We start from the raw sequence: 13,909 nt of genomic DNA on the forward strand, positions 1-13,909 counted from the left end.
TGAGACATCATGGGGTCTGGAGTCGATGTTGAAGACTCCCAGAGCAACTCCCTCCTGACTGTATACCACTGTGCCGCCACCTCTGTTGGGTGTGTCCTGCCAATGGGACAGCACATACCTAGGTGATGTTGGAGTCTGAGACATTATCTGTAAGATATAATTCTGTCAATATGAGACAGCACTCCCAATTTTGGCACTAGCCCCCAGATGTGAGTAAGGAGGACTTTACTAACTCGACAGGGCTGAGTTTGCCATTGCCGTTTCCGATACTTCCGTCAATGCCAGGTGGTTTGTTCAATTTCATTCCTTTTCTGAGGCTTTGTAGCGGTTTGATTCAGCTGAGTGGCTTGCTGGGCCATTTCGGAGGGCATTTAAGAGTCAACCAGATTGCTGTGGGTCTGGAGTCATGTGTAGGCCAGACCAGGTAAGGACAGCAGATTTCTGGAACCAGATCAGTTTTTACAACAATCGACAATGGTTTCATGGTCATCATTATAGTTTTGATTTCAGATTCCACCATCTGCTATGGTGGGATTTGAACCCGGGACCCCAGATTACCCTGGGCCTCTGGATTATTAGTTCAGTGACAACACCACTATGTCATCGCCTTTCCTGATTATAATAAATGGACAGTGTTTGCTGTCATAGGGACTAGACAGGGTAGATAAGGAGAAGCTGTTCCAATTCGCAAAAGGATCAAGAATGAGAGGGCACAGATTTAAAGTGATTCGCAAAAGAAGCAAGTGTAACGTGAGAAAAAACTTTTTCACACAACAAGTTGTTCGGGACTGGAGTGCACTGCCTGGAAGTATGGTGGAGGCAGGTTCAACCGAGGCATTCAAGGTATTCGGTGATTATTTGAATAGAAACAATGTGCAGGGGGACAGGGAAAAGGCAGGGCAATGACACTAGATCATAGTACTCATTTGGAGGGCTGGTGCAGACATGATAGGCCAAATGGCCTTTTACTGTGCCGTTAAAATTCTGTGATTCTGAGTGTAATAGGACAGTGCTTAATGTAATATGGGGACAGTGAGCATTATAGACGGACGATGCTTAATGTAATAGGGGGACAGTGAGTACTATGGACAGTGTTTACTTTGATAAGGGGACAGTGAGTATTATAGACAGACAGGGAGTACTATAGAAGGACAGTGTTTACTTTAATAAGGTGTCAGTGAGTATTAAAGGTGGACAGTGTTTACTGTAATAGGGGCCAGTGAGTATTATAGGTGAACAGTGTTTACTATAATAAGGGGACAGTGTGTATTATAGATGGACAGTGTTTACTGTAATAGAGGAACAGTGATTATTATAGACGGACAGTGATTACTGTCAACGGGGCCAGTGAGTATTAAAGAGGGACAGTGTTTACTGTAATAAGGGGACAGTAAGTATTATAGATAGACAGTGTTTACTGTAATAGGGGGACAGTGAGTATTATAGACAGCAAGTGTGTACAGTCATAGGGGCCAGTGAGTTTAATAGACGGACAGTGTCTACTTAATAGGGGCCAATTAGTACTATAGATGACAGTGTTCACTGTAATAGGGGTAGAGTGAGCGTTATAGACAGACAGTGTTTACTGTAAAAGGGGGACTGTCAGTATTATGGGCAGACAGTGTTTACTCTAATAGGGGGACAGTGAGTATTATTGATGGACAGTGTTTACAATCATAAATGGACAGTGTTTATTATAAACGGACAATGTTTACTGTAATAAGTGCACAGTGATTATTATAGACAGACAGTATTGGCTGTAATAGGTGGACAGTGATTATTATAAATGGACAGTGTTTACTGCAATGCGGGCCAATAAGTATTAAAGGCGGACATTATTTACTCTAATAGGGGAATAGTGATTATTATAGACGGACAGTGTTTAATGTGATAGGTGTACAGTGAGTATTATAGACGGACAGCGTTTACTGTCAATGGAGCCAGTGAGTATTAAAGGTGGACTATGTTTACTGCAATAGGTGGACAGTGAGTATTATAGATGGACAGTGTTTACTGTAATAGGTGGAAAGTGAGTAATATAGATGGACGGTGTTTACTGTGATTGGTGGACAGTGATTATTATGGACGGACAGTGTTTATTGTAATATGGGCCAATGGGTATTATAACTAAGTGTTTGCTCTAATTGGGGGACAGTGAATATTATAGACAGGCAGTGATTGCTGTAATAGGGGGACAGTGAATATTATAGACAATCAGTGTTTACTGTCATAGGGGGACAGTGAGTATTATAGATGGACAATGTTTGCTGCAATAGGGTGGCAGTGAGTATTATAGATGAACAGTGTTTCCTGTCATAGGGGGACAGTAAGTATTATAGATGGCCAGTGTTTACTGTCATAGGGGGACAGTGAGTATACTAGATGGACAGTGTTTCCTGTCATAGGGGGACAGTGAGTATTATAGACGGGCAATGTTTGCTGTCATAGGGGGGACAGTGAGTATTATAGACGGGCAATGTTTGCTGTCATAGGGGGACAGTGAGTAATATAGACGGGCAGTGTTTGCTGTCATAGGGGGACAGTGAGTATTATAGACGGACAGTTTACTGTCATAGGGGGACAGTGAGTAATATAGACGGGCAGTGTTTACTGTAATAGGTGGATTGCCAGTATTATAGACGGACAGTGTTTACTGTCATAGGGGGACAGTGAGTAATATAGACGGGCAGTGTTTACTGTAATAGGTGGATTGCCAGTATTATAGACGGACAGTGTTTACTGTAATGGGGGGATAGCAAGTATTATGACGGGACAGTGTTTACTGTCATAGGGGGACAATGAGTATTATAGATGACAGTGTTTACTGTCATGGGAGACAGTGAGTATTATAGACAGACAGTGTTTACTGCAATAGGAGGGCAGTGAGTAATATAGACAGACAATGTTTATTGTCATAGGGGCCAGTGAATATTATAGGTGTAATAGGTAGACAGTAAATAATATAGACAAACAGTGCTTACGTAATGGGGGGACAGTGAGTATTATAGACCGACAGTGTTTACTGTAATGGGGGACAGTGAAGTATTATAGATGGATAGTGATTACTGTAACAGGGGGACAGTGAGTATTATAGACAGACAGTGTTTACTGTAATGGGGGACAGTGAAGTATTATAGATGGATAGTGATTACTGTAACAGGGGGACAGTGAGTATTATAGACGGGCAGTGTTTACAGTCATAGGGGGACAGTGAGTATTATAGATGGACAGTGTTTACTGTCATAGGGGGACAGTGAGTATTATAGATGGACAGTGTTTACTATCATAGGGGGACAGTGAGTATTATAGATGGACAGTGTTTACTATCATAGGGGGACAGTGAGTATTATAGACAGGCAGTGTTTACTGTCATAGGGGGACAATGAGTAATATAGACAGATAGTGTTTACTGTAACAGGGGGACAGTGAGTAATATAGATGGACAATGTTTACTGTCATAGGGGCCAGTGAATATTATAGGTGTAATAGGTAGACAGTAAATAATATAGACAAACAATGCTTACGTAATGGGGGGACAGTGAGTATTATAGACCGACAGTGTTTACTGTAATGGGGGACAGTGAAGTATTATAGACGGACGGTATTTACTGTAATGGGGTTTAGTGATTATTATAGACGGTCGGTGTTTACTACAATAGTGGTCAGTGAGTATTATAGGCGGACCGTGTTTACTTTAACAGCTGGACAGTGCGTATCCAGCTGCAGTGTTCTGGATCTTGCCGGATGCCTGCAGCCTGGGTTGAACAGGCGGGGATAGCGAGCAGAGTGGGGCAGTGGTACAGCGCCACCGATTGCAGTCCGGGAACTGAAATGAGTCACGGAGAGGAAAATGCGCCTGAAGGTTCAAAATACCTATTGGTAAAACATGTCAGCTGTGAGGCCAATCCGCAATCGGAAAAGGTAAATATCTGTATAATGCTGGAAGGTCAGCCCTCCAGAGTCCTGTCAGTAAAATGCGTGCCCCTGATGCTGCACTGATATCAGGGGGATTGATATTAAAGCATCTCTCAGAATATTAATTATTGATCGGATTTGTTGTGTTGGATTCTGTGTAAGAAAGTGTCGCTCTCGATTTTAATCCGAAAGATTCTCCCTTCCACATCACAACGGGGACTGGTATAATGTTGAATCATTTCAAATCCATTGTTATTGTAGCCGCTACTTTTTGAGAAATCAACAAATCACGAAAGTTCCTTTTCTGTCGTCAAACACTGGAGAGGGAAGGATAATTATCTTAACTCTTGAAAGGCAGAAAGCAGATCAAATACTTGCACCTTGCTTAACAAGTACTCTTCAGAATGGGAGAGATCTACTCTTATAATGACAGTACTTAACTCTCTCCAGTGGAGCTGAGCACGTCTCTGAGCGTTGGTGAACGGGGAGAGGGATGAAATCTTCATCAATTCTCAAAAACTCAATTATCTGGATCCTAAGCCAATATTTCCTCGAACGTACCATTGGGAGTAGCATTGAATAATTCTGTTTTATTCCTGCAATGCCTGTGCTGAGATCTCGTATAACATGGTGCAACCGTGCGCCTTGTTGAGCTCCTGAGGCGGTGTTGCACTGCTCCAAGTGAATGTGTAAACAGACCGCACCGCAGCAAAGCTGTGCAGGCAGCTCTGAGCCAATCCATTATCAATATAGATTCGGAATCATTTTTCAGCGGGCACATCTGTGGTCCAGTGAGGCTGAGAAATACCTGTCGACTGTTAAAGTCAGCCATCTTCCTGATCAGAGAGGATAAATGCCAACTTGCCAAGCTGGTGGCAGGTGGCAGGTCGTGCTGGCAAGATAGGGAACTCACTTCCCTCTCCCTTACTCCTCCTGCTACCTCCCCCTCCGAGCATTTATGTTATTGCTGGAAAAACTCAGCAGGTCTGACAGCATCTGTGGAGAGAAAGACAGAGTTAACGTTTCGAGCCCATAGGACTCTTCTTCAGAAGAGAAGAACCGTTGATAACGAATCTGCAAAGGGAATATCATTTTATTCATTACATTGTTTCACTGTCTTGGGTCGATGGAGTTGACCCGTCTTGCAGCCAATTTTGTTTCAGATTTCCAGCATCCGCAGTATTTTGCTTTTATATGTATGTTATTGTATCTCCCAGCTGTGCTTCAGTTCTTCTAAAACTCTGCTGCCTGTTCCCCAACTCACACCAACTCCTGTTCACCCATCGCCCCATGTGCTGGCTCCCAGTCTGGCAATGCTTGGATTTCAAAATTCTCATCCTGGTTTTCAAATCTCTCCATGGCCGGAATCCTCCCTTAGTCTTTAACCCTCTCCAGCCTGACAACCGACCGTCAGAGCACTCTGCACTCCTCTAATTCTGGCCTCTTACACATCCCTGATCTCCATTGCCCTGCCATTGGCAGCTGTGCATTAATCATCTCAGCCCCAAACTCTGGAATTCTCTCCCTAAATTTCCCCATCTTTCTACCTCTCCCTCCTCCCTTAAGACTGTGTTTTGGTTGCTGAGTGCCTGAAGAAGCTGACCATAGCGTGCGGAGTGGCCTGTCCAATTTGGCAAAGGTGCCTGAAACTGGTATTAAGCAGCAAATTTGCACATGTCTCTATGTACATGGTGACTCTTAGGCATCCATTTTAAGCCTGTAAACCCAGCGCGGTACCATCAAGTTTCACAACCTTACACTTTGCTGCACTGTGACTAAAAGTGATAGTGTGAATAACCAATTGATACTTTTAAATATATGTCCTGATGTTGAGACATCGTACATTACACAATGACACATAGCTTCAATTCCTGTTATCCTTTTAACCTTCCATCAACATTGTGCAGCTTCCAGTGTTTTCTGCTCATGAGTATAACAGTCAAAAATACCTTTATGTCAGCTGGATTACTGAGCTCAGTTGCTGTGCTGTTTTGGACAGGAGCTGTTGATAACAAATCAACAAAGGGAATGTCATTTTATTGATTACATTGTTTCACTGCCTTGGATCGATGGAGTTGACCCATCTTGCGGCCAATTTTGAATAAATAATTTTTTTCATTCTTTTCTATTTCTGATTCTTATCTAACAGTTCCCCCTTTCCCTTTCCTGTGGGCTGACTAAAGCCAGCTATGCATCAGTAGACTGTTCCTCACAAGTAAAAATGCCTGACCATCATGTGTTGACAGGTCATTTGGCCTTGAGAGTGAGTGAAGGAGGGAGGACGGTGTTTGTTGGTGGTTGTCTGTCTCTGTTGGTGCATAGTTGTACTTCCAGGTGTAGTCCATGGGTACTAAGCACATTTAGAGCTCTTGCCCCTCTATCAGCCCTGCTGGGATAAGCTTAGTTAGCACAAATTGGGACTGAAACTGGTCTCTCTGATTTAATGCTAAAAAATGGCGTTAATTTTCACACTGAGCCATTGATGTCACAGAATCACAGAATTGTTACAGTGTAGAAGGAGGCCATTCAGCCCATCTTGTCTGCACTGGTTCTCTGAGCATTTTAACTTAGTGCCAATCTCCTGCCTTTTCCCAATAACCCTGCACATTGTTTCTATTGTTCAATTGTTTCTATTTAGATAATCATCCAATGCCCTCTTGACTGTCTCAATTGAACCTGCCTCCACCACACTTCCAGGCAGTGCATTCCAAACCCTAACTACTCGCTGTGTGAAAAAGTTTTTTCTCACCTCACATTTGCTTCTTTTGCAAAACACTTTAAAACTGTGCTGTCTGGTTCTCGATCCGTTTACGAACGGGAACAGCTTCTCTCTATCTACTCTGTCCAGACCCCTCATGATTTTAAAAACTTCTATCAAGTCACCAATGTATATCTTTTATAACAATAGTACTGTTTTAGTTGATAAATTGATAACAATATTGATGTATTTCCTTTATAACAATAGTACTGTTTCTGTTGTTTCAAAAGGTAGTAATAGCAATAATGATAATAATGAAATCTGTCTGCTTTAGGCCAAAGTAACAGGAAAATTAACCATATGCAGCAAATTGTGTTTTGCAATTGGAGGTGCTCCATATGAGATGATTAGAAGCACAATAGGATTCTTCCTGCAAATCTATCTACTTGATGTCGTACAGGTGGGTATATTTAGCAGATACTGCCTAAAACAGTTGTCAGAAGTACGTTTTTATTCATTCTGAGAACTGTTACCTTCTGTTACTTGTATGTTAATTGTGTTGAATTGTAGGCAGGTGGTGGGCATTAATTGGGGATTCACTTGTATCCTTATAAAAAAAAATTCTTTCCAGTTATCAACAGTCACAGATTGCAACTCTTTCGAGTACAATCACAGTTCTTGGTTTCCGGGAGTGGGACATGAACCCACAACCCTCTGATTCAAAGGCGAGGGTGCTATGAATAGGCACTGATTTAAACTGTGGATGTTGGGTTTAGGAGGTGCTTACATGTAATCTTAGCTGTGTAAATAAATGCTTATAATAGTTTGTGAAGATTGACTCAGTTATATCCTTCACCAACTGGCTTTCTGCACTATAACACTTACTGTTCATGAAAGAAGTTGCTAACAGTTACATTGGGGTTATATCTAGTTCAAAAGTTTAACTACAGTGTTTACTCACTGCCCCTGAATTGGTAGTGTGACATAAATTGACAAAGGTTTATATTGTAAGTAATACTGTGGTCACAAAATCATTGTTCAAATGGATTGAAAAATGTGCGCTTTACGCATTTTGTAATACACCAATGAACTGTTTGTCATCATTTTAGAAAGAAAACCTTTACTGAGCCAAATAGCAATACAACTGGTGATTCTGATTCAATTAAAATAAGCACAACTCTTTAATAGAAACTAAGATTATACAATACAGATGTTCCTATTACCATTAAAATAAAGAGAACGAACAGTTTCCAAGTGAAAAGGCTTTGTACCCATATGAGAAGTGCTGCAGTATATCTATAGCATAAAACAATATGATGTTTTACTCCATGACAGCAAATGATCTAAAGTGTAATAAGACATTGAAGTTTCGAAGTTATATGAGGTATTGCGGTTGCAATCAGTAGTATTAAATCAATGGGACAGTATTCTATTCACTTCATGGTCATGTTACATTAAACAAGGTCTTAAGTTGAAGGCCTGATGTGTAGTAATTCATCACAAAGATTTATTGTAGTATTTGTAATATGGTAGAGTACAAGTTCCTCTATTTGTGTCTGTACTTTCTATTCAACAATCCCCTTAGGAATTCCTGCACCATATGACAACAGAGAGTTTGCTCAGGCTACTTACTCATATGACCACTGGAGGCATGTGGTAACGATCCAGCATGATTCAAGTGGTAATTTTCCTGCCTCCCCAAAGAAAAACACTTGAAGGACAGGTTCACAAGTCTGCCTTCCTGACATGCATCTAAATTCACCGTCCATGCATCTAAATTCCCAATATACTTTCCAGATGGGGGAAGCTCTGCATTAAGAGTGAAAATGCATAAAGTTAACCTTTTGGTTTCCAGTTGGATCCTTCTCCATGGTACAGCATGAAATTTGAATTTGCTATATGGGAAATTTCAGGTGTAAAACCATGTTTTTTCATGTACAGACAATGCTTTTAAGCACCAATGCAACATATTTACCACCCAACCCTCTGTCTTGATGCTCCTTACTACTCAGTGCCAAGCATTTTTAATTATAATTTGATATGACATCTCAGGAAGAGTGTTTCAAACTTCTGCCATCCTTTGTGTGTAGACGTATTTCCTAATTTCACTCCTGAAAGGTCTGCCTCTATAGACTATGCTTCTAGTCATAGACTCACCAGCCAGCGGAAATTGTTTCTTTCAGTCTATCCTACCTGACCCCATTCTGTTTTGAACATTTCAAACAACTCACCCCCTAAACTTCTAAATTCCAGAGAATACAACACTAGTTTATGTAATCTCTCCTTGTAACTTAACCCTTGGAGTTCAGGTTGTCATTGTTGGTTTACCTTTGTGATCAAAGATGGCTGTTTCTTGCAAGTGTAGAGTAATTGGTTGTGTGTTCAAACATGGTTGTAGAACCCGATTGCAGATCGGCATGGCTTTCCACAGTGTGTGCAAGGATGAATTAGCTGATTTAGTTGCCCAGCCTTTCTGGCCTTTTATCCTTTGTTGCCTATATTCTTTGTTGTTTGAAGGAAACAATGCCACGATACCAGAATGCTCCCCAGGTAGTTTTTTCTTACGCATTTTCTCCCAGTCTGCGGGCCACATTTCCTAAGGTTCACCTTCAAGGCAGGCAAGTGAAACAACCATCAAGCCTCACCATGCATAAGTGCTTTTGCAGCTCTGTAGGAATTCCACATATAACGCGCAGCACCTTTGTTCTGGGATCACACCTCACTCCAGGCAGCAGGCAACCTAGTAAGATTGTTGAAATCTGGGAGAGCTGAATTAGTAAAATTCTGACTGCTGTAAAGTTTAAGCACAAACAGAAATTAAACAGCAGACTGCAGATGCTCTCACTTTAAGTAGAACTCCACAGACAGGAGAATTTATTACTTCTGAAGTTAAATAGTGCAGGCTGGGCTGAAAAGGAAAACCCCATCCTAACAGCTCCTAGCAGCTAGAGGAAGCCTGCAAAATATGATATTTTTCACTGCTTTCAGTTTTGAAGTCTGCAGCCATTTTCCCATTGAAATCACTGCTTTGTGTGTAGAGCTTAGAGTTAAACCAGGAAAAATCAGAAAGAGCTCAAAAGCGCCACCATGACAGTCAAGCAGTAATCTATGGTCAGCTAAAGCAGTAGCCACTAAAGGTACTGCAACTCAAATTAACTCTAAAAGTGCTGGGGCACACGCAAACATTTTTCCACTTCCCACACTGAAATGTATGTATCCACAGAAGTGACAAGTGATGATTTGACCAACCAATGCCAAACTCACCTCGTACAATGACTCAGAGATTCCATCTCTGAGACCCATTACATTCAAGTGTTGCTGCAAAAATTTACTTTGGTTAGCCCAGATATTTTATACTGTGGATGCCACAGTTCCAGTAATCGCAGGCTCCATGGTGTGCAAGGACCCGTCCTTGGCCACCATCCATGGTATCATAAAGACAAAGATGAGGACCACAGACCACAAGGAGCACCATCAGAAATCCTATGCTTACACTGGGAGAAGATCACTTAACCCTGCAATGCGAATCATCAGCCAACAGGCTGCACAACACTGAACTGAATACATAAACCCTTTCAGGACTTGCAAACTTCATACTGCAGAACCAATTCAGAATTACTATTTGACAGACAAGGGCAGACAAAACTCCCCAGTCATCACTTGTCGATCCTCCCAGGAGTACATGATACATTACTCGAAGAACAAGGGAAGATGGAAGATGCCTATGACCAGCAAAGGGGTAGTGAATTACTCAACCCGAGCATCAGACAGAAGGCTCGAGAAAAATACCCAACTGATGGCACATGGAATCCAGCAGAAATCATCAACATATGCCCAGAACCAAAATTGTATCAAGTATGAGCACATAATGGCACGACATTACGATGAAACAGATGTCAAGTCAGAACAATGCCACAACCAGAAACATCAAATAATCCTATTGCGACTAGAACATGGTCTAAGATGCAACACAAACAAAGCACCTTTAACCAGCATGCTGAAAACGTACAGCAGCCTCCAGCAAAATCACCATAACTAAACCTGGACGGATAAGCACACCACTGATACATTTCAGAGACTTGGAAATTTATTCCTCTATGTTAAAGTACATTCAGAGACAATGATATTTTCCTATGTTGTCATGCAAATAGTTTGATTCTTTTAGGGTAGAAGAAAGGTGATATTGTGATATGATGTGTATGCACCTCTAAGACTACTGTCAATCACCTCGACAGGAAGTGATGTATTTGTCCCATGACTTGTTATCAGTTGGCAAGCAGCAGGGTAGAAATCTCGGTAAATCTATGTGTATATAGTTTTATCTTCAAATAAAAAACCCACATTGTAATTTCATCAATCCTCGTGTATGATTGGTGCATTTATGTCAAACTGAAGCAGACCATAACAGGTATTACCACAGCTTTGTATACAGCATGTTTTGTTGTAAGTTTGATGCGTCATTTCCTCCACAGCCTCTTGCATTAATGGGCAAATGCTGAGCTTGCTCTGGCAATTCTATTTGCCATTTTGCTGTCAATGCAGACATTTCTGGACATTGTGCTTCCAAGATGCGTGAGGTTATCTACAGCCTTCAGGGTTGTGTAATTGATAAGTAGGTAGGGTATAGTCAGAATTTGATGGTGATGGTGGAGTATCTCTGTTTTCCTTAAACTAATGTTTAGCTCATAGTCATTGGTCACTTTTGAAAAACAGTCCATGATTCTTTGAAGGCCACACTCACAGTGTGACAAGAGCACAGTCACTGATAAACAGCAATTCCTGTATCATCATCTCTGACACCTTAGTTGAGGAATTCAGTCTTCTCAGATTGAAGAGATTGCCATCTGTTTTGAATTGAATATATATATTCCATCAGCATTTCCATCAAATGCCCCAGAAAGCATGAGAGAAAAGAATATCTTTAAGAGCCCAGGGGCCATGACACACCCCTGCTTCGCACCACTTGTTACATCAGAGAGCAGCCCATTCACCACAGTCAGCGACTCTGACCATCATTCCATCGCGAAACTGCTCTTCAGCTCTAATAGGACATCCAAGTTTTGCTAAGACTTTCCACAAGGCCTCTCTATTTACTGTCTCAAAGGCCTCCGCAGGTCAACAGAGACACAGTAGAGTCCTATCTATTGTTCGTGTCATTCCTCTTGTATTTGGTGAATGATGAAGATCATGTCACAAGTGCCCCTGCCTTTCCTGAGTCCACTTTGACTTTCTGGCAGTCCATGTTCTGCTGTGTGGCTGACCAGCCCGTTGAATAGAACTTTCGCTAGAATCTTACCAGCTGTCACAAGCAGCTAATCTGCTCTGTGGTTGCCAAATGCCGATTTTTGTCCTTTTCCTTTGTACAAGTGAACAATTATGGCATCAGTGAACTTCTGAGAAATGCTTTGTTGGTTCCGTATTCTGTTGTTTAATTGTGTGAGTTTGAAGGCTAGCTGGGGTCCCCCAGATTTGCTAATTTCTCTTGCGGCCCTTTCTGAAGCAGGAGCTGCTTTCCTTGAGGGTATGGATCTGGTGACCATCCGTGACTCCTCAGATACAGAAGCAGTCCATGTCCATTTGCAGCAAGACCTGGACAACATTCTGGCTTGGGCTGATAAGTAGAAAATAACATTTGTGCCACACAAGTGCAAGGCAATTACCATCTTCAACGAGAGAGAATCTAACGATCTGCCCTTGACATTCAATGGCATTAACCATCACTGAATCCCCCACTAGCAACATCCCAGGGGTTACCATTAACCAGAAACTGAGCTGGACTAGCCATATAATTACTGTGGCTACAATTACAGGTCAGACGCTGGGAATTCTGTGGTGAATAATTCACCTCCTGACCTCCCCAAAGCCTGTCCACCATCTACAAGGCACAAGTCTGGAGTGTGATGGAATACTCTCTGCTTGTGTGGATGAGTGCAGCTCCCACAACACTCAAGAAGCTTGACACCATCCAGGAGAAAGCAGCCCACTTGATTGGCACCCTACCCACCACCGTAAACAGCTAGTGCCATTAAAAAGTGGTGTGGCCTTCACTTCCACTAACGCTGCTGCCCTGCACATTTCGGAGGAGGCCTGAGTCAGAAGGTTGGGCGATAAATGTGCAGCTCCCAACTAAGGTAAGTAAAAAGGAGCAGAGTGGCAATTCAGCACTCTTCGGATGTTCTGGCCCAATGTTTCAGTACTTTTACCAGTACTTTTATGGGAGGCAATGGCATAGTGGTATTGTTGCTGGACTAGTAATCCAGAGACCCAGGGTAATCCTCTGGGGTCCTGGGTTTGAATCCCACCATGGCAGATGGTGAAATTTGAATTCAATAAAAAATCTGGAATTAAAAGTCTGACGATGACCTTGAAACCATTGTCGATTGTTGTAAAAACCTGTATGGTTCACTAATGTCCTTTAGGGAAGGAAGCCTGCTGTACTTACCTGGTCTGGCCTACATGTGACTCCAGACCCACAGTAATGTGGTTGATTCTTAAATGCCCTCTGAAGCAAGATTGATTTGGGATGGGCAATAAATGTTGGCCTAGCCAGCGACACCCACATCCCATGAATGGCTAAAACAAAAGATACAGCGTCCAGACTGCTTTTTATGTTGCACCTTTACAAGAATGCTAACAAGATTTCACTATCACTTTGAGAGAGCGTATAATGGGCCACCATGGCAACCTTTGAGCTGGTTGGCATATATGCATGCGTCTTCTTGCAAGCACAGAAATATGCTTTTATGCGTTAGTATTTTTCAGAATAGGTGTACTGACTACACTGTCAATACAAGCTACTTACATGTGTGCTGCATATTTCTTTTTATTAATTTTTGGGATGTGAGTGCCCCTAACAAGGCCAGCATTTATTGCCCATTCCTAATTGCCCTTGTTGAGAGGTGGTGGTGAACTGCCTTCTTGAGCTGCTGTAGTCTAAGTGGTGTAGGTGCACCCACAGTGCTGTTAGGGAGGGAGTTCCAGGATTGTCTCTCAGCGACAGTGTAAGGAGCCAAAATTCATGGACTTGCACAAGCTGGTGTGCAGCTTGAACATTTGGGTGACAACTCTCTCTGTTATTTTAAATTCCAATATATGTTTATTTGTATCTGACTAGAAGAAAAGGTCACACATAACAGTTAGGAACAAATGTGGACCAGATGGGGCTCTTTCAACTGTCATCTGTTGACTCCCTATGAGGAGAGAATCATTCAAATTCTGTGACTGCGATGGGAAGAGGGGAAGACCGGAGGCTTCACTCTGAGCCAATATCACTGTTAGCTTATTATTCTTTCTCCC

The 13,909-nt window shown here is 42.1% G+C and overlaps 1 protein-coding gene across 1 annotated transcript in view; it reads left to right on the forward strand.

Moving 5' to 3' along the window:
• The first annotated feature begins 6,962 nt into the window (after nucleotides 1-6,962).
• mfsd2b (MFSD2 lysolipid transporter B, sphingolipid) overlaps nucleotides 6,963-13,909 on the forward strand; it is a 124,255-nt gene continuing 117,308 nt past the window's right edge. The window contains exon 1 of the mRNA XM_078541578.1: nucleotides 6,963-7,073. Within this exon, the coding sequence (XP_078397704.1) occupies nucleotides 7,017-7,073 (57 nt within the window). The 5' untranslated portion in view covers nucleotides 6,963-7,016. The remainder of the gene's footprint in view (nucleotides 7,074-13,909) is intronic.

This window comes from Cetorhinus maximus, chromosome 5 (genome assembly GCF_964194155.1).
Source record: "Cetorhinus maximus chromosome 5, sCetMax3.hap1.1, whole genome shotgun sequence".
In the NCBI taxonomy this organism is placed as follows: Eukaryota; Metazoa; Chordata; class Chondrichthyes; order Lamniformes; family Cetorhinidae; genus Cetorhinus; species Cetorhinus maximus.